The following is a 21,830-nucleotide window of genomic DNA, read 5'->3' on the forward strand; positions in this document are numbered from 1 at the left end:
TAGTGGCGTAACAATTAAAAATATTTAGAATGAACAATGCTGATGCCCTCTTCTCTTGGATACAACTTATAATAGTTATCCATTTTAGGGCCTGAAATATGTTTCTAAATGTTTCACTTCCAACATTGAACCATGAGAGCTTGAGCCTGGATGTGCAAAAAGTAATAGAGGTACGGCATTCTCAGATCTATTTTTCATAACGTAAAACAAGAGAGATATGCACAGTTGAATACAGAAGTTCACATACACTTAGGTTGGAGTCATTAAAACTCATTTTTCAACCACTACACAAATTTCTCGTTAACAAACTATAGTTTTAGCAAGTTGGTTAGGACATCTACTTTGTGCATGACACAAGTAATTTTTCCAACAATTGTTTACAGACAGATTATTTCACTGTCTGTAAACAGTGAAATAATTATTTCATTATTTATAAACATTATTTCACTGTCAATTCCAGTGGGTCAGAAGTTTACATACACTAAGTTGACTGTGCTTTTAAACAGCTTGGAAAATTCCAGAAAATATCATGGCTTTAGAAGCTTCTGATAGGCAAATTGACATAACTTTAGTCAATTGGAGGTGTACCTGTGGATGTATTTCAAGGCCTACCTCCAAACTCAGTGCCTCTTCACTTGACATCATGGGAATATCATGGGAATATCAAAATAAATCAGCCAAGACCTCAGAAAAAAAAATGTAGACCTCCACGAGTCTGGTTCATCCTTGGGAGCAATTTCCAAACACCTGAAGGTACCACGTTCATCTGGTACCTTCAAGTATAAACACCATGGGGCCACGCAGCCTTCATACCACTCAGGAAGGAGACGCGTTCTGTCTCCTAGAGATGAAAGTACTTTGGTGCGAAAAGTGCAAATCACAGGTACAAAAGTATCTATAGCCACATTAAAACGAGTCCTATAATCGACATAACCTGACAGGCCGCTCAGCAAGGAAAAAGCCACTGCTCCAAAACCGCCATAAAAAAGCCAGACTACAGTTTGCAACTGCACATGGGGACAAAGATCGTACATTTTGGAGCAATGTCCTCTGGTCTGATGAAACAAAAATATAACTGTTTGGCCATAATGACCATCGTAATGTTTGGAGGAAAAATGGGGAAGCTTGCAAGCCAAAGAACACCATCCCAACCGTGAAGCACGGGGGTGGCAGCATCATGTTGTGGGAGTGCTTTGCTGCAGGAGGGACTGGTGCACTTCACACGATAGACAGCATCATGAGGAGGGACAATTATGTGGATATATTGAAGCAACATCTCAAGACATCAGTCAGGAAGTTAAAGCTTGGTCGCAAATGGGTCTTCCAAATGGCCGAAAAGTTTGACCCAAGTTAAGCAATTTAAAGGCAATGTTACCAAATACTAATTGAGTGTATGTAAACTTCTGACCGACTGGGAATGTGAAAAAAGAAATAAAAGCTGAAATAAATCATTCTCTCCTGTTATTCTGACATTTCACATTTTTTAAATAAAGTGGTGATCCTAACTGACCTAAGACAGGGAATTTTTACTAGGATTAAATGTCAGGAATTGTGAAAAACTGAGTTTAAATGTATTTGGCTACGGTGTATGTAAACTTCCGACTTCAACTGTATGTGCTCCCTCACCATCTCCATGTCGGGCATGTCGGGGGGAGGAGGGGCAGCCTCCTCCACCACAAACTGCTCATCTTCATCCTCCTCCTCATCCTCAGAGAGCTTCTTCCCCTCCATGATGACAGCCGCCGGGAGCTTGGCACTGGTCAGCCTGCAACACACACACAGGGCTTAGAGGAGGCAATGGAGCAAAGCACATATCATTTTCTCGGGCCCGGGTTCAGTCGCTAAACATTGTGAAACTTTGCAGATAGAAATGTCATGGAATAGAGCTGATGTGACACCTAAATCTACACGTTTTCGCTAAATCATACATTTCGAAAAGTTCCAAAATGTTGTGACCTGAATGCAGTGCTGCTATGCTGACAATTGTATCATTCATAGTGACAAAGGAAGTAAAAAGTATGAGGGGAGGTCACCTTTCGGCTGGGGTCACGTCAGCATAGCTCTCCTGCCTCTTGAACCGAGGAGGGGCAGGCCGTGCGCTGTTGGGCCGAGGTATCCTTCGGTTGCTGGTTGGGAAGATGAGAAGTCAAGCCACACTAATGAATGATCAGCCACAGTCAGAGTAATGGGGAATATTTAAGATGAATAAAGTGAATATTTACTCAAGAGTAAATAACACAATGCTTAGCATATTTATATGTTTTCCCTTTCTGTGACACACATTTCAAGTGTTCTATTTGTGACACAAATTTGTGTCACAGGTTGATGGTCACTTGCCTCAAGACTGTTATTTATTAAACTCATTCTGTCGATAGTGATTGACGTCAGACTGAAGGTACACTTAACAGACGGCACACTGATATTATATTGATGACCTTATGAACATTGTGTGATTCTGTAGCAGCTGGCAAAGTCACAGTCTTTTGTTGTGACTTTGTACAAGCCTCTCTGGGTGGTATTTACAGAACATTTGGTACTATGTGATTAGAGGGCCTGTTAGACATGTTCTATGCTGGAGGCTGTTTTTCATGTTGCAACTTGTATTAAACCAACTTGATTTATGATAGACTATATATTTATTTATTTTTTATGTTACCTTTATTTAACTAGGCAAGTCAGTTAAGAACAAATTCTTATTTTCAATGACGGCCTAGGAACAGTGGGTTAACTGCCTGTTCAGGGGCAGAACGACAGATTTGTACCTTGTCAGCTCGGGGATTTGAACTCGCAACCTTTCAGTTACTTGTCCAATGTTCTAACCACTAGGCTATCCTCGACTGCTCTCTTTTTTGTTCACCTGGAAAGTCATTTAACAGTCAGTAAACCCAACTCTCTCTCACCAATATCCTCTATTATATATAGCAGGGTTTCTCAAAGCTGATCATTGGGACACACTGTGTATGCTGTACTGTACTCTAATTGAGCATCAATTCAACACCAGGAATTAGCCATCAGATTGGTTGGTTCAGGAGAACCATTTAACCAAGAGACTCTGGGAATCACATATCTTCAAAGAATCACAGATATTCAAAGACAGATAGACAGGATCGGGAGAGTGTGAAAAGTTACTGCACTTAGTTAGAACAATTATTCACATACTAGCCAGTTCATTCAGTCTAATTGGAGTAGCTGGTTGTAGTGAGAACATGAAAATAGAGTGGTCCCCAGAACGAGAGTTGAGAAACCCTACTCTATTGGGACCTCAATTGCAACACTAACCATTCAGTCAGTCACTCACTCTACCATGGGATAGCATGTGTTTGATGTTACGCTGAGAAGAATATAATTGAGAGTGGGGACTAGCAGAGCAATTTGTTGTGGTGTAAAAGAGAGAGAAAGTGGCTAATCAAATGTAATGAGGGGGTTGAGAATACACAGGGGTGGCGTCCCAAATGACACCCTATTCACTAGATTTAGTGCACTACTTTTGACCTGGGCACTCTATAGAGAATAGGGTGCCATTTGGAACACAGACAGTGTTAAGTGCACCCATTGAGTGCAGCGGTTGATCAAAAAGGAGAAAGTGGAGGGTTCGCATCAGTGAATGGAGTTCTGTTTTTGTAGCATGTTTCGAAACTCTTTCTATCCCACCGAGAAGAAATTGGCCAAAACTTCAGTTTTAAGCAGTGAGGTTATGGGAGAGACCATTTCAATTGTTGCTGACTGTGCAAATTGAGCGGTGCCCTCAACAGGGCATACAATTAACACTTGACAAATGTGGGTAGATTTTAGGTATTGGCGGGTACGAATGTCTATTTCACAAGCCACTTAGGTGGGTGGTCAATTTGCAGGGCTCTACATTGCGAGTATTACATGTCAAAAGCCAAGTAAGGGCACATGTGCAAGTTGTGATTTATAGCAGAGAAATGCTGCAGTAGCTGTTTTCAAAGTATTTCTGAAGTTTTGTTTCATAACTGCAACACCGCATGGCTGGGGAGCTGTGCGCAGTGAGTTAAGTGCTGGTAGATTTATTTTTGGAGGCGCTGCACACAGGCTTAACAGTTGGTCTAATTTCCTCGAAAGTCTACAAAAGTAAGACTGTCCTCATATTTCTTGACTATTTAAAATGTTTTGTTCATAAGCTTGGTTGTTTTTCCATGTTCGTTTGAGTCTGCTGCTTCAACTGATAAAGAGACGCATCTACTACTAGTCAGTTCCAAAATCTCACACACACAGACAACTTGAGTGGCCCCCCTTACCACGGTAACCTACCGCCCTTAAAGGAGCAGCTGAACATTTTGTCTCATCTGATATTTTGGTTAAAATGAAATTACTTTCTTACTAATACATTTCTTGTTTTAGAAACATTACAAAGCATGGTTGGTCATCAGTTTTTTTTAATGTAATTATGGACCCAAAAATATTTTTGCTGGTAAAAGAAATCTGAGTGGCTAGTAGATTTTTATTTTTTTAAATCGACCTGAAACAGTGGCTGGTTGACCAAAAAAAAAAATGTTAGCCCATGGCCCTCAAACCCTGCTAATTTGCTTAAATCAACTGTCAAACACCACACAGACCTGTGGGCCATGTGGGCTGGCACTGCGTCTGTGGCATCGCCGTTCTCCAGGGGGACTGGCCTCTCTGCCAACGGAGTGTCTCCATCTACAACAACACAACATGATGCTGACATGAGAACACACCTTCTCACATCTTTCATTGGAACTTACAATCGATGGACTTGATAGCAAGAAATGCTGATGGCTAGGGCTTATAGAACAGAGACGCATAAAAATGTCCACCCTGGATCACTAAATGAAAAAGACACACCAGCGCCATCTACTGAGAGAAGGTATATGTGCAGTGAGAGAAATACTCACCTCCTTCACCGTCAGACTCTTCTGGAAAATAGGCGACAAAAAAAGTATTGGATTTTTTTTATTTCTCTACTCATATTATCGTGTAAACAGAAGTATGACTTTAGTGAAAGGCTAGAAGGCTGGGATATTTGAGAGGAGCAGAGGGGCTGGAGAGAGGGGTTTTTACCTTGGACTCCTGCTTTGGGCATGCGCCTCTGCCCCTTAGCAGATGAAGGCCGGGGTATTCTGGCTGGATTGTCAGACTGAGGAGAGGAAGGGAGGAGGAGAGAAAGGAAGAGAGATGGAGGAGGAGAGTAGAAGAGAGGATGACTGAATAAGTGTGTCCCATTCATGTTTATAAGTGCACACACACTTATAAACATGCAGGGTCATTCTTAGAAAAAGAAGGACATAGGCAGCCCCGTTTTGAAAATAAGAGGTTACCTGTTTGTCTGTGACTTCTGCGGCCTATAAAAAAAGAAAGAAAACATAGGGTAAACAATAGATTAGCAATTTAATCCAGGCGTGTCCGAAACTTCCACCAAACGGCGCTACAATGGAAGTAAAGCGGTAGGAAACCAACCTCCTATGGTAAATGGCATAGCACTATTTCCAAAGCATGGCATGACCAGCTACGCTAGGCAATCGTAGTAAACTCCCACGGAAAACACTCATACCATACTACCCAGTTTACCCTTCCCAGGTCTATGCTTTATAGCTCTAGCGAGCTAGACTAGGGAGCATTAGGCTAGACGGTCATGGAAGAGATACCTCTTCAGCTGTATCAATAGGCTCCAGTGGAAGCTTCCAGTGGCAAGGAGCACAGAAATCAACCATTATCACACTGATAGCACCATAGAAATAGCCTACATGAGTATAATATAATATTCTCTAATATGTAAAAGGCCAAATGGATGGCAATTTCATCCTGGTCTATGGCCATGCGGTACTAGGACGAGTGGTCTATGGTAGCTAAGTCAAATCTGTCACACAACTAAAGCACATTCAACATCAGTCCATGAATGTAGTGATAGTCTATAGCCGTCTGAGAAAATGTGGAGACTTCTTTTTCCATCTCTGGTGGTTTGACCTCTTTTACTGAATGAAGAGTGCTGTAGATCAGCAGTCCCCAACCTTTTTTGGGCCACGGACCGGTTTAATGTCAGACAATATTTTCACGGACCGGCCTTTAAGGTGTGGCGGATAAATACACAAAATAAAATGATACGACCGGCATAAAAACGGTGGTATTTTTTAAATATAATAATAAACGTGAATCCACTGTGTACTCGTATGCAACTTTATTAGCAGCGTCCTCGTAACATCGCACCAACAACATAACATGAGTAACATCCTCTCTGCCCCCTAACACTCTCTGGTCGCTATGGTAACGTTTAAACATGCCTTCAAAATAAGATACAACACAAAAACAAATATAAAGTGCATGAAAAATACAACTCACCATAACGCTAAAATCAGTGGGAGCCCTGAGCTTGTTTCTCTGCAACGAGACGGTCCCATCTAGGGGTAATGGGAGACAATGACACCCGAAGTGTGTTGCTTATGTCCAGTCTACTCCGTAATTTAGTTTTGGTTGCTGTCACTGCAGAAAATCCCGCTTCACACAAATAGGATGTCGGAAATGGCAACAGGGTTTTCAGTGCCGTTGTGGCGATCTCAGGGTATTCTGCCGTGACTTTAATCCAGAACACCGGCAGAGTTGTTGTCTCGAACATACTTTTAAGGCCGCCGTCATTTGAGATCTCCAGCAGTTGATCTTCTTCTTGCATAGACATGCTGGATTCACCTGGTTTGTTGACAAATGGGTCGCGGATCCATTCCTTGGCAGTTCGTGGGTCTTTTGTGGTTAGGAAGTAGCGCTCAAACTCTTTTAAAAGCAAAGACAGGTAATCATGCACCAGCTGGGACAACGAAGGCTCGGGCTTAGTCTCTTCCAAAATCCCTGCGAATGTTTGAAACATGTCAAATATACCTCTTCACATGCCGTCCCCACAAATCCAGTTTGGCTTTAAATGCAGCTACTTTATCTGCCAACTTGAAGACAGATGTCATTTTCCCCGGAAGTGACCGATTGAGTTCATTGAGCAGGTTGAATATGTCGCACAAGTAAGCGAGTTTTGCGACCCATTCCTCGTCACTGAAATGTGCTGCCAGCGGTGACTTTTTTTTCCTGAGAGAAATCTTTGCAGCAGCTCTCGTAATTCAAACACTCTGGACAGCGATCTACCTCTGGATAACCGTCTTATTTCTGTGTATAAGAGAAGGTGTCTGTGCTCCGCGTTCATCTCCTCACAAAGCTGCTCGAACAAGAGTGAGTTAAGGGCATGTGCTTTGATGTGGTTAATAACTTTAACGACATCATTCAATACGCTGTTAAGTTCTGGTGGTATTTTTCGGCTAGCCAGCATTTCCCTGTGAATGACACAATGCGTAGACTCACATTCAGGTGCAACCTCCTTAATCCGAGTAGTTAAACCAGACAGCCGGCCGGTCACGGCAGCAGCTCCATCTGTGCATATGCCGACACAAAAAGGACCATTTCAGTTTTCCTGATTTATAATCATCCAGCGACTTGAATAGTTCTGCGGCTGTGGTTTTGGTCGGCAACGATAGTGCACATAACATATCCTCATGCACATCCTCCTGATAAAGATATTGCCTTGATGTCAATATCTGTAGACTCGTCAACCTGGAGTGCGTACCACGGTGATGTATTAATCCTCTCCAACAATTGTGTCTCAATATCCTCTGCTATTTCCTCAATGCGCCGAGTGACGGTGGTAGCCGAAAGAGGCACCTGTGCTATCTTTTTAACCGCAGCCTCTCCTAGAAGTTCACGGCAAATGTCTTTAGTGGCGGGCAGGATCAATTCTTCATCAATGGTGAATGGCTTCTTAGCCTTAGCAATACGATTAGCCACCAAGTATGAGGCTCTCAGTGCACTCGCATTTGTTGTGGTGGCCCTCAGTAATTGCTTCTGTCCTACTTGTTCATGCTTTTTTCTTTCAAAATACTCCGAAGGCTTGTCTTTTAATGCAGGGTGCTTGGTCTCCAAGTGGCGAAGCAGTTTTGAAGGCTTCATTGCCTCAGAGAGCCGGTCGCCGCATATTATGCAGAGCGGGCTTGGTGCGCGGGAATCACCTGTCGCGATAAATCCATATTTTAAGTAAGACTCCTGGTATTGTCTGTTAAATGCAGCTTTCTTTTTCTTGGAAGTCGTAGGATCTTCTTCTGTCTCCTCACTGGGCCTTTTCCACTTCGCAAAGAAACTTTCCAAAGACGTTTGTTTTTTTACTCATTTTGCTAGCTTGTGGGTTTAATTTTAGCGGCAACGTATCACGTGACCGAGACAAGCGTCAAGAGTAACGGATGTAACAGAGGGAATCCGGTCATTTTTCAAAATAAACATCGTTCAGACTCAGATAATAAATAAAACGGAAATAAATGTAAGCTATTTATTCTTTCTCTGCGGCCCAGTACCAAATGACCCACGGACTGGTACCGGTCCGCGACCCGGGGGTTGGGGACCGCTGATATACAGTGTCAGCGTTTGTGAACACGATGTTTGATGTACAGTTACAAGATGACATGGCGTCGTACCCCGGGTTGTTCTGAACAGAAAGAGCCTACGTTTGTCTATTGTTAAAGCAAATTTTCAGTGGCACACACACACACACACACACACACCACTTGAATGCACTCATGACTAGGGCTGTTGACCCCATTACCGCCACACTGGCAGTCATGAGTCATAACTGCAGTAAAAAATGTGTTTGTAGTAGCCAACTCGCTAACGATCATCAGGTCACTAATGGCCTGGTACTCAGGGCTCTATTGTCCCTCTATCCACTCTGACATCAATGCAAACGCATTCGAAAATCACATCAAACACTCATTATCAAAACAGTATGTGCTTTTAAAACTCACTGTGATTGATCAATTTGAAGAAAGAAGTTCAACAATAGGTTGAAACTGAGTTTAAAACATGGTCCTCGTGGATGTTGTTTCAAAGCCTAACAGAAAGATCTGTCCATTTCGTTCTAAGGTGATAATTCAAAAACACCCATATGCATATTAGAGATTATGCATAACCATAGGCCTATATATAAATATATATATGAGCCCGAAAAAAATCCAGAATTAAAATAATGATTGTGTCGTTATACAATACATAGCCAACCGTATATTACACATGGCAGAAAAACATTTAAAAAAATACTGATTTAAGATATCTTTGGTACATAGTTGGTCTAGCCTACATTAAACTCATTCAGATTTATCCAACAATTATAGTGAATTTGTTTTAGATTTTGAATAGCCTAGTAATAGGACTTTTTTTTCTCTTCACAATTACAACTGGCACATTACCTTTAACTACAGAATATCTCACCACATCTCCTCTACTCTCTCCTTTCTTCGGCACACAGAGAGAGGGGCTGTCAACAGCTTTTCTTTTTTTACATTTAAAACTAGGCAAGTCAGTTAAGAACAAATTCTTATTTACAATGACGGTCTACTGCGGCCAAACCCTAACCCGGATGACGCTGGGCCAACTGTGCGCCACCCTATGGGACTCCAAATCACGTCCAGTTGTGATACAGCCTGGAATCGAACCAGGGTCTGTATTGACGCCTCTAGCACTGAGATGGAGTGCCTTAGACCGCTGCGCCACTCGGGAGCTTAATGAAATATGTTTAGTTGTGAATACATGTTATGATCGTTGTTCCCGAACAGATTTCACTTGGTTTCCCATACTTGGTGTATATTCCATTGATTTAATAGAATTTGTAAATGTACCAAAATGTGCTGATCAGAGGCTTGTATGCAGCTTGTATGAGTGGTGCTAACCATATTCATATTAACTAACATTCAATTACCATGAGACCGGCAGCCTTTTGCATGACAATAACCGGCTGACAAAATGTAATGAACGCCAGAACCCTACTCATGACTCCTTTCTACGCGCACCAAAATTATGACTGACAATAGTAGATACTGCTCATAGGAGAGAGGGGAGAGCTTACCACTGGTTCAAGTTTGGTCGTTTTACTGGGCTCCTCTGGATGTGGTCGGTGTTTTGACTCCTCTGACGCTCTGGCCTAAAAACACACACACACAGATCTCATAGAAACACGTGTTCATATTAACTAACATTCAATTACTACTGTTACATTAAGGATTTAAATGGGACAAAGCCATGGAATGACTGACATGCTCTACCTTTTTGTCGCTTTTCTCTGGCACCTTGGTCTTCTCCTCCCCCTGTTTGTGTCTGGTCTCTCTCGCCTTCTCCCTTTCTCCCTTGTCTCGCCGTTTATCCCTGTCTCCATCTTCCTCCCTATCCCTATATCGGTCTCTCGCTCTGTGTGTCTCCTTGTCTTTGCTCTTCTCTCCGTCCTTCTCCCTCTCCTTGTCTCGTTCCCTGTCTTTCTCTCTTCTCTTGTCTTTGTCCCTCTCTCGGTCCCGGCTCTTGTCCTTGTCACGGTCTTTGGTCCGGTCTCGTTCACGGGCCTTCTCCGACCTCTCTCCCTCACGGTGGGGCTCCTTCTCCTTGTTGCCCCGCCTGTCCTCCTGCTCTTTGGGCTGGTCCAGGTCCTTCGGCTCCAGGCCTCCACCGACGCTGTGCTCTCGTATCTCCTTCCTCTCCTGGGGAGACACACACACACATTTGCATTATGTCACCATCCCCGCCAGCCTCAACACATTGTGGTAAAATAAACAGTCACAGCAGTACGGCCCCTGTATGACTAGTCTAGAGGCAGTTAGAGGTTAAAGTTGAAAAGAAAAACCGGTTTTTGAATGACAAAAACTAGTGGTGACAGATATCCGTGTCTGGCATTCTCATCCATAGAATTAGAATGGTCTGAGGGGATAAGTCTTGTCCACTCGATGAGTTCTAGGTGTCTGGTCTCACCTCTCGGTCTCTGTGGCGCTCTCGTCCCTCCCGGTTCTCCTTGTCCTGGGAACGGGAGGTGCTGGCCTTCCCTTTGGGGTCCAGCTTGTCCCCTGCCAGCACCCGCTTCACTGCCTCCTCACTGGACAGCTGGGGACGACATGACACAGGGGACAGTCATGATCGTTAACTCACATTCTACCATACTGTGTACATTTTCATGAAGTCTGTTTATTGGGATTTTCATTTTCTTTCTAGGTGATGTATTGTAAGGGGAGTGCAGATTACTAGCACACATCAATCTTTGTCCAGAATAACCTGCACACCTGTCTGTCAATAATGAATTGAATACATTTTTTAAAGACATATGTAGCATACATATCTAGTTGCCTCAGCCATTCGAGTACAACAATACATACATTATTGAGGATTAAAAACACAAAGTCTACAGACTTATTTCCATTGTGGTCCTTGTTACAATCAATGCTGTGTATGCTAGCTACTCGATTAATCTACATGTGTATGAACAGTCTGCTACAATGAAACCTCAGGGAGGCATGGCAGAGCTCCCCTGAGCTCGAAGCCCTTTATTTACACTGGCTGTCTCCAGGGTCCAATTAAAATGTACTAGACTGATCCTCTTCAGACCCAGGAGCTCCAGTAGTGTGCGTAAACATGCATGACCTTTATCTGGATTACTCTGTTTTAATGTTGATGTGACATTTTTTTTCCACCAGTGTGCATGTACGCCAGAAACGACCATTCAAAGTACTTGCAGCAAGAATTAGCCCATCTTGTGTTCTTTACAATGTCTGGGAGAAGTGCCCTCTCCTGTCTATGTAAAATGTATTTGGGGCAATGTTACAGTATGTTGCTTTGGCCGTTTTGCGGACCGTGTGTGTGTTTGTGTGTTTGTGTACATGAACGTGGATCATTCCAAGCAGACCGACCTTGTTGAGGCAGCACTTGGCTATAGCCTGCAGCAGCTCATTGGTCTTCTCAGGCTCGTGGCCGGCTACGATGCGTGCCGGCTTGGCCGACAGGGGTTCGCCGCTCACCAGCATTACCACGTCCATGGCCTTCTGCAGGAACACCATCTTAGCATCCTTATCCTGCAGGGAGGGGGGGGGAGAAGAGAGAGAGAGAGAGAGAGAGAGACTGAGAACAACTACTTTAAGACCATCATCCAATGAGAATGTTTTTTTTCTCTCCTCTGAGGTTAGCATAACAAAACCGCTGAGTAGGTCTGGCTCAATTATCGTATAAACGACTGTTATGGATGAAGACAGTCATGAAATTAAAATAAAACGTCAGAACCATTTAAGAAAACTTTAATAGAACGGGCTTGGAACCGCTAACCCTAGCAATTTGACTATTAAACTAATGGGTACACACGTGCACTGGCTGCCTGGTATTGTGACGCAATAATTTCCATGGTAATGTAGAATGTTCAATCAAATGATGGTAGCCCTTTACACTCCTAACCGTATACGGGTTGAAAATGCAGTGGCTGTACAGTTACATGCTATACAGGACGTCAGAGCTCAGGGTCTCCGCTTCACAGCTCTGTATGGGTTTTGACTGACAGACGTTCTGAATTTGAGCACCACTTGCGACAAGAAGCTTCCCGAATCCCTCCCGCTACCTGGGCAACTTTAGCACATTTTTTGTTTTCTGAGTGAGGGGAAAAGCTGCAAATTACGAGGACTCAACATATTTTGAACGATGAGACGTTGAGGGTTATAATACATACCACTTTGATGTCATACAAGCAAGCCAAACGGGCACTTCACAGCTCCATATCATAAAACTGATGTAATACTTTATACAGTGTCAAAGTTTATGATCACTACGCTTGATGTAGTTAGTTACAAGATAACCTGGCGTCACACCCTGGGGTTGTCCTGAACAGAATGAGCCCGTTTGTTGTACTGTGTAGGAAATTTGCAGAGGACCACACATCTAAATGCACTCGTGAATCCATTCTATACACAAACCAAAACTACAATCGGCTTCTCTGAATTGCGTTGTGAAAGCCTAGCACTAAGATCATACTTTATCATTTAGCTAGTTATGTTGGCAATAGAACAAGCTTTCAAATTATGCCCGTTTCTTAGGATTGCATCAACAACAAGAGTAATTGTGTAACGGTCTGTGTTCAGGGCTGTGTTCCAAACAACAACATAAAAAAAACGACAAGTGCGCTTGATCTAGTTCCTCAAAAAGGTATAGGTAGGAGAGCAAAAAAAAAAAAAAAATAGATGACATATTAGATTTTTTTTTAATAATCACCTTATAGTTGAAGACTCAAAACATTGAGTCATAAGTGCATTGAAATGACTTAGGAACTGTGCACACTTTGGAGAGGAATGTGGCAACTTGGAAACACCACTTACACCTATCACTCAAACCCGTGTCAACCTTTTGTCTTATGTTGCACCTACCCCACATTTTCCAAGAACATTCGTATTATGTTACTGAAATCCAGATTTCGCTATCAACAAATGCGGCAAAAAGTACTAAATGTAAATTGCACATAAAATCAACAGAGTAATGTTTGGATTTAGTCTTGTGAACTGTCCTCAGCTTTAGTGTAATAATTTCCCCATAATCTCCAAAATGCTCCCTTTTAATTGCTACCATGGTTAAGCATATGCGTTCCATATTTCTTCTGTAAGAAAGATTTCATTTTAGCCCTATCCATGTAGGGCAATTCACACGAGTGTAAGGGGTTAACTGATGTGGCTCATGCAATGGAATGTATTTTTTGTAATGTCAGTTTAGTTGAAAAATAAAAATCACAGAACATGGGTATGCTTCCTGCTTTGGGTACACTCGCCAGTCCTCCCATTATGCCATCCTTGACTTGAATATAGGGAACCCCGTTCTATGCCTTGTATTCCTATGGCAGCAAAGTTTTTGCCATTCAAATTGTTATTACGATTATAGTTAGGAAAAAAATGTGGGCGCTGCTCTCGGATCGGCTTTCACAATTCAAATCTTTCCTTAACATTAGAATTATTTCATAACACTGATGACGGATCAGCTCCTAGAGAGAAATCATTCTAATGCTTACCCAATAAAAATGCAATAAAATCACAGATTTGGCACATCATTGCGCACGTCAGGCTACACATCATGAAATATATTGAGACAAATTCCAGACAGTAGCCTATAAATTAGCAAATAGAACTCAATTGATTGAACATGAAATGTATTTCAATACTGTTTATATTTTAAACGTAGCCATCCTGGTTTTCATTTGAAGCATATTTTAGTTTTTTTTTTATATGTCGCTTGTTTGCATCAACTGCAAAGTCATTGGCAACCTTGTATTTCTAGGCAACTTTGTGCTGAAGTTATCAGCGGTCAGAGAGAGATGGATAAACCGTGTGTTTCTTTGTTTAGCGGAGATCTTGTGTGTATAAAGTGCTTCTAACGACACACTTTGGTGTTCTACAGGTAATCTGAGGCAGGCGTTAGATTACGAGCCTCACGGTCCTGGCCAATTACCGTGAATAGAAATTCCATGACCGCAACAGCCCTTACTGCTGAGTCTTGGTTCTTTACATACTTTTTCTCATGTGCGCCCTCCATTGATATCATAGTACACATGACTACTGGAGAGTTCATGCAGACTGTGTGTGTGTGTGTGTGAGAAACCGAACAATATGAAGTACCCCTTTCCACCATGTGCACTTGAGGGAAATCCCAACCTTTTCTAGTTACACACCGACGCATAATGGAACTAAGGGTGTTACACTGTACAGACAGCCCATTCCAAAACGGTGTCCTCATCTGTGATCTGTTCCCAGAAAGGCACAGTTGAGACTACAACCTAAGCTCCATGCCAACAGTGTAACATTATGCTGGCCACTAAAGTAACCTGGGCTTAGTGATAACTGATATCAAGCAGGGTGCTCTGTTATCACCGTTCAGCCCCCAAGTTCTCCAGAACCTGGATTTCACAACACAGCTGACATTTAAAGGCCTGAGAGAAAGAGCAGTGGACGAGCCAGAGACAAGAGTGTCTCTTTCATAGAATTAGGAATAAGAATACTAGAACGGACATGAACATTCTTAAGATGGAATAAAGGTCAGCCATTTTGGTCAGGGAGTTGGTCAACCATGGTTTGCCAGTGCTGTGATAAGAGAGTGTAAAATTATGAATTTGAAGAATTTATCTGCCCTGTACGTTTGTTTGTTAGCTAGCCAGAAAGTTTTATTTCCATAAATGTTTCTAAATAACTGCCAATACGCCAACACTTCATTCAAAACAATGCAGTCAATCCACAGCCATACACTGGCTGAAATCAGTTGACGATAGGACTTAGACAAGTTGTAAATGCAACAATATTTTTTATATGATAGCACTCACAGCTCTCCAAAATAATTTAGCTGCTGTTAGCTTAGCTGACACGTATTACAACAATATTACAATTCTCCATTGTGCTCACCAGAGATATGGTACATTGTAAACAAGTCTAGTTGTTAGGTCGCTAACTTGTGTTTAGTTTTTTTGTCAGCGCAAACTGTTTTGTTTTTAGACTGGTTTATGGAATGAGTTTGGCTGTGGATCTGTTTCATGTGAGGCTTGGATGATGAATTTTGAATTTACCTTTTACAATAAAAAGGTGAAATTGAGGAATAAATTTGTGAAGACCTTTATTTCCCATCAGTACAAAACATTGTTTAGATGATTTTCAGACAACAATGCTGTTTAGACACATTTGTTGCATCATACGTTCTGTTGCTACTGTTCCAATCACGTATTTGGTATGCTGCAGGACCACTCAACCACACAAATGTGATCGTACGCATTAAAGGGTTTTAATTGTCTGTGCAAGCTCAACCAATTACAGGTGGTCTCTCTGAAACTGATCTCAGGTGAGTTTGGAGGACAAGGCCACCCTATTTGTTTACAGTCTCCTGCTCTCTTGTGTGAGAAAATGGGTTGTCACGCAAACACTCACCCCGATACTTATCCGAGGTCAGCCAGTGGTCTGATAACACACAACAGTACGGTGTTACGCCACCTCTCTGATAAGGCCCGAGTCACAGCCCACTGGCCACTCTAGGTTATATAGCTACACGGGGCTGTCATGGGTTACGCTCATGTCATCATGTCGTGTCATGGCTGGATGTTTTTCACACCCAGGCTGGTTGCTGGAAGTGACACACACACAAAGTGTGGGCAGAAGCACACAAACTCAGTGAGATGATATCTATTCACTCAGTGTTAAAAAGCCCCCAGCTGATTCATTACCAGCTCACAGAGCAATACCTGTATGGGATAGGCCTAAGCGCTAGGCTATGTATCATTTATTTCATAATAACTGCTCAATAGACAATAACTCACTAGATCTGTCACACTGGAGTATAACAATTAGGCCAAAGCAACATATTCATAGGCAGGGGGCCTATTGCAACAATCTGTTCTTGAGTTTCACAAATGACCTCCATCAAGTAATCAAATGGAGGAAATGTCTTACCTTCACATTGTCTGACTTCATCTCTGTCTCTAGATAGAGTCCCTTCATGAAGCCAGTGGTCCGGATCACCTGTAGGAGAGAGGATAGAATGCATTGCAGGGATTGACGTTAAAGGTTGGTCTATTGTCAGGGGCAAGTGAACTGAGCAGTCAGGCAAGTTGTGCCTGCTCTCAAGTTGCCCCAGGCTATTTTTTTAAAACTCATATCCAGAAACCCTCTTTCTGGTTGGTTCATCCCCATTGTTTAAGTGAAAGATGGCCAATTTATGGCAGCCGGGCAAGTTGAGCCTGCTCAGTGGTTACCCCATTATGATTTTAAAGACAATTCCAGTAGCCTAACACAGGGGCTATTTTTTTTTACTGCTACAGTATGGAAGTGGAAGTTTTGGTCAACACAGCAGAGCGCTAGCCACTAGGCCTATGTCCTAGTTTAACTTTATTACAATTAGATTCAGTGGGGGAAAACACTTGGATAATCAGTACAATGGAGTCACGCTTGCTAACACACTTAATCAAATATGTATGAGCATATACTGAAAGGTGAAACAAACTGAACTGAAGGAGTTAGAAAGAGACAACAGACTACCTATTGAATGGGGTTAAAGAGTGTACTCAACTCTGCTGCTTGTGGGAACAGCACGTGGTCAAAAGCAACTAACCCTGAATTACCTAAGACCTCACACTCTTGAGAAAGTGTGTTGTGTCCAGGTGATGTAGTTTTGTAAAGGCTGCTCTGCCTGGATATTCTTTGCCTGGATATTCTTTCTTTGGTATAGCCTGTGGCACAGACCCAGCCACTAGCAAACCCTCTACCAGGGGAAGCCTTTTGGGTCATTCCAGGGTTCTCCCCAAAGAATGTAAAACAAATATATATTGAATTTCTTTCTTTATTTACAAACACTGAATTACTCTTGCCTGGCCCTCAACTCCGAGGCTACGGCTTAGGACACGAATAAGTACAAGTCCTGCTACAACTTCTGCAGAGCCATCAAACAAGCAGAAGGACAATGTGTGACAGACTCAGAGCTAGAAAAAAAAAAAAAAAAGTATATGTATATATACACACACACACACACACACACAGTTGAAGTCGGAAGTTTAGATACACCTTAGCAAAATGCATTTAAAAACTCAGTTTCACAATTCCTGACATTTAATCCTAGTAAAAATTCCCTGTCTTAGGTCAGTTAGGATCACCACTTTAGTTTAAGAATGTGAAATGTCAGAATAATAGGAGAGAGAATGATTTATTTCAGCTTTTATTTCTTTCATCACATTCCCAGTGGGTGAGAAGTTTACATATACTCAATTAGTATTTGGTAGCATTGCCTTTACTTTGTTTAACTTGGGTCAAATGTTTTGGGTAGCCTTCCACAAGCTTCCCACAATAAGTTGAGTACATTTTGGCCCATTCCTCCTGACAGAGCTGGTGTAACTGAGTCAGGTTTGTAGGCCTCCTTGCTCGCACACACTTTTTCAGTTCTGCCCACACATTTCCTATAGGATTGAGGTCAGGGCTTGGTGATGGCCAATCCAATACCTTGACTTTGTTGCCCTTAAGCCATTTTGCCACAACTTTGGAAGTATGCTTGGGGTCATTGTCCATTTGGAAGACCCATTTGTGACCAAGCTTTAACTTCCTGACTGATGTCTTGAGATGTTGCTTCAATACATCCACATACCTTTCCTGCCTCATGATGCCATCTATTTTGTGAAGTGCACCAGTCCCTCCTGCAGCAAAGCACCCACACAACATGATGCTGCCACCCACATGCTTCACGGTTGGGATGGTGTTCTTCGGCTTGCAAGCCTCCCCCTTTCTCCTCCAAACATAACGATGGTCATTATGGCCAAACAGTTATATTTTTGTTTCATCAGACCAGAGGACATTTCTCCAAAAAGCACAATCTTTGTCCTCATGTGCAGTTGCAAACTGTAGTCTGGCTTTTTTATGGCAGTTTTGGAGCAGTGGCTCTTCCTTGCTGAGCAGCCTTTCAGGTTATGTCGATGTAGGACTCGTTTTACTGTGGATATAGATACTTTTGTACCTGTTTCCTCCAGCATCTTCACAAGGTCCTTTGCTGTCGTTCTGGGATTCATTTGCACATTTCAAACCAAAGTACGTTAATCTCTAGGAGACAGAAAGCGCCTCTCCTTCTTGAGCGGTATGACGGCTGCGGGGTCCCATGGTGTTTATACTTGCGTACTATTGTTTGTACAGATGAACTTGGTAGCTTCAGGCATTTGGAAATTGCTCCCAAGGATGAAGCAGACTTGTGGAGGTCTACAATTTTGTTTGAGGTCCTGGATGATTTCTTTTGATTTTCCCATCGTGTCAAGCAAAGAGGCACTGAGTTTGAAGGTAGGCCTTGAAATACATCTACAGGTACACCTCCAATTGACTCAAATGATGTCAATTAGCCTATCAGAAGCTTCTAAGGCCATGACATTTTCTGGAATTTTCCAAGCTGTTTAAAGGCACAGTCAACTTAGTGTATGTAAATGTCTGACCCATTGGAATTGTGATACAGTGAATTATAAGTGAAATAATCTGTAAACAATTCCTGGAAAAAAGTACTTGTGTCATGCACAAAGTAGATGTCCTAACCGACTTGCCAAAACTATAGTTTGTTAACACATTTTTGGAGTGGTTGAAAAACGAGTTGATGACTCCAACCTAAGTGTATGTAAACGTCAGACTTCAACTGTATCTATCATACACTGCAGTTAAGGAACAATGGGAAAGTAATTCTGAAAGTTGTAACCCCACTTTTGAGAAAACGGCCAGTGAATATTTTGGTACACCTACTGGTGAGCTCCTCTTTGTCTTCACCTATTCAGCAACCTTCACACCCTTAACCTTCACGCTTAAGCCTTAACCCCACCCATCTCTTTAAGGATTCACATGTGAGGTCATGTGCTAAACAGAGTGTGAGTAAGGTAGTGTAGTAATAAAACAAAGACTTAAGAGGAATAAGGATACAATAAGGAAAAACTCCAGGTAAAAATACACTTTATCTAGGCCTATATCCTAATCTGACTTTGGTGCAGGTAATGTTGTTCTTCACATTAGCGTCTCTGGTAAACACACACTATATCAAATAAATTCAAAGTTTATTTGTCACATGCACAAGATATAGAAGGTGTAAACGATACAGTCAAATGGTTACTTGCGTATTTGGATAGTTGCAATATCAAAAATAGAAAATGTCTAGATACAAATATTTTATAATTATTAGATGATGCTTACCCAGACACTAGTGGTGTGCTCATTAATTGGAGAAAATGAGTATCGTAACGGATATGGGCAATTTTTAGGATGTGATTATGATCAGAGTATTTTTGTAATTATCTGTGATCAGAAAAACTTTTTTTGGGTGCCAGCAAGCATGTTTCTCATGTGTCAGTCACAGAGTTTCTAAGCCATACTGTACTGTCTTTGAGTCAGTCGTGCGTAGTCTAAATAACTAAAACTGGCTAGTTTGCCTGTCTGTAAAGAGAAGGGCGGGCTTTATGTTGATCCGGCTGCTCCGACTGGATACAGTGAAGCTGTATCTCTGTCCACTCGCTACATAATTTCACCCGATCACTTTTCCTTGCATGTTTTCTGTCTGATCATTCAGATTTATCATAGTAGCAGGTAGGAGCAATCACATGGCGAGGACATTTGCTATTAAAATGTGGAAACGGGTAGGGAAAAAAAATATGAAATGCTAATGCCCATTCTGACTGAGTGATAGCAAACTTAGCTGCCCCCTGCAAACTGAGGACACACACACACACCCCTCCGTGTGCTGCTTCTAATCTGCAGTATTTTTGCAGTGAGAACGTGCAGGGAGGTATTTTGACAACATCTATTTAGGCATATTAAAACACTTCTGTTTTTTCTGATCACGAGTATCATCCGATCCGACGATACGATTACGACTATGAGTATAGCCATGTCGGCACACCCCTACCAGATACACTTGATGGGTCATGTGAAAGAAATGCTATAACCACCCCTCAGCCCTCTAGCTAAGTGGATGAGTCACTATTGTCCAGACATGTACACATGTTCCTGAAATACAATGGATGGCCATAATCACTCCCAGACACACCTGGCTAACTTGATGGGTCATGTAATCATCTGGCGAAGTAGAGTCTTTTGTTTAGACATGTAGCTAGCTAAACAATGAACGATAATCCCAACCCATACTACTAGCAATACAAACTGATTGTCATAGCTAGCCACCATGCATGAAATGCTGTAATAACTTTGTTCAGTGTTAGCTAGCTAGCTAACATTACCCTATAACTAGCAATGCAAATGGATTTCTGAGATTACTACACAGGTCATACACGTAACGTTAGCGAGCCAGCAAGCTAATGTTCACTTGCTAGCTAACGGTATGCTTTAACTTGTAATGAAAACGACTGACAAAATTAGAACCGTATAATATCTGAAAATGTAGCTAGACTCTTACCCGTATACATGGATGAACGCGCAACAGCAGACTAGAACCCCTTTAACTCCATTTTGTTTGTACAGCTTGTTTGGTCTGCATTGTGTCAAGTCACTCCGGATCACACTGACAGTGTGCAGAAAGTAGTCCATCACAACTTTTTTGCACTGATCTTTGTCAACAGCACCTGCTAAATTCAGGGCAGCAATGTTGTTGAGAGGAGCAGCAAAACTTTTGCAGTTCTCTATGGCTAACGTTATATCTTTCAAAAAAGCCGCAGTAGCAAGGATTATCTACACTACCGAGCAGCCCATGTTATAGACAAAAGTGCTACATGGCCAATCCGAACTTCTCTCAGCATGTCCAGCCCATCAATTATCTCAGCCAATCATGGCTAGCTGGAAGGTTCCTGACTTTTTCCGTGGCTAAAGCAACTAGGCTCATAATTAAACAATTGTATTCGTATTTACAGATGGCATACATGTTTGTTATTAAGGCACATGAAAATGAATATCTTCCAGAAGGCATTTCTGCCCCCCAAAAAAGTTAAGATGGCTCTCCTGTGATGTGCGACATATGCCTTGCTTCCTGAAAACAGTTCACACATAGGAACAAGGTACACAGGCTCCAGTCCATTACGGATTACAAAGGACGACCCAGCTGTGATGCCTCTCTACCAGACGAACTCAATGCATTTCATGCACGCTTGGACAAAAACAACACTGAGCCATGCAAGAGGGCCCCCACCGTGATCTCGCTCTCTGAGGCCGACGTGAGTAAGGTTTTTAAATCAGGTCAACACTCGCAAGGCCGCGGTACCAGTCGGTATTCCAGTGTGCGTTCTCAGAGCATGCGAAGAACAGCTGGCAGGCATATTCATGGTAATCCCCAAATCTCAAGCTGACCACCATCATTCCTGTTCCCAAGAACTCTAAGGCTACCTGCCATAATGACTACTGCAATCTCCAATCATGAAGTTCTTTGAAAGGCTGTTCATGACACACATCAACTCCATCATCCCAGACCCACTCCAATTTGCATACAGCCCTAACAAATACCTCAGCAAGCATTGCCAGTCTGCACACACTTGTGAAATTACAGATGCTCATTCTGTTTCTGTTTGT

General features: G+C 42.3%; 1 protein-coding gene across 2 annotated transcripts in view; it reads right to left on the reverse strand.

Annotated features, from left to right (window-relative positions):
• Nucleotides 1-21,830, reverse strand: part of LOC106581863 (TNF receptor-associated factor 3 interacting protein 1) — a 41,240-nt gene that overhangs the window by 16,611 nt on the left and 2,799 nt on the right. Inside the window, exons 2-12 of one of the 2 annotated variants that reach the window (XM_014164289.2) lie at nucleotides 16,263-16,331; nucleotides 11,721-11,882; nucleotides 10,792-10,920; nucleotides 10,098-10,523; nucleotides 9,902-9,976; nucleotides 5,301-5,324; nucleotides 5,044-5,119; nucleotides 4,878-4,895; nucleotides 4,578-4,662; nucleotides 2,034-2,126; nucleotides 1,627-1,765 (exon numbers count right to left, since the gene is read on the reverse strand). In XM_014164289.2, the coding sequence (XP_014019764.1) occupies nucleotides 1,627-1,765; nucleotides 2,034-2,126; nucleotides 4,578-4,662; nucleotides 4,878-4,895; nucleotides 5,044-5,119; nucleotides 5,301-5,324; nucleotides 9,902-9,976; nucleotides 10,098-10,523; nucleotides 10,792-10,920; nucleotides 11,721-11,882; nucleotides 16,263-16,331 (1,296 nt within the window). Of the gene's footprint in view, nucleotides 1-1,626; nucleotides 1,766-2,033; nucleotides 2,127-4,577; nucleotides 4,663-4,877; nucleotides 4,899-5,043; nucleotides 5,120-5,300; nucleotides 5,325-9,901; nucleotides 9,977-10,097; nucleotides 10,524-10,791; nucleotides 10,921-11,720; nucleotides 11,883-16,262; nucleotides 16,332-21,830 lie in introns of both variants that reach the window. The other variant, XM_014164288.2, reaches the window with a different exon arrangement.

The sequence above is a fragment of the Salmo salar genome, chromosome ssa21, assembly GCF_905237065.1.
Source record: "Salmo salar chromosome ssa21, Ssal_v3.1, whole genome shotgun sequence".
Taxonomy (NCBI): Eukaryota; Metazoa; Chordata; class Actinopteri; order Salmoniformes; family Salmonidae; genus Salmo; species Salmo salar.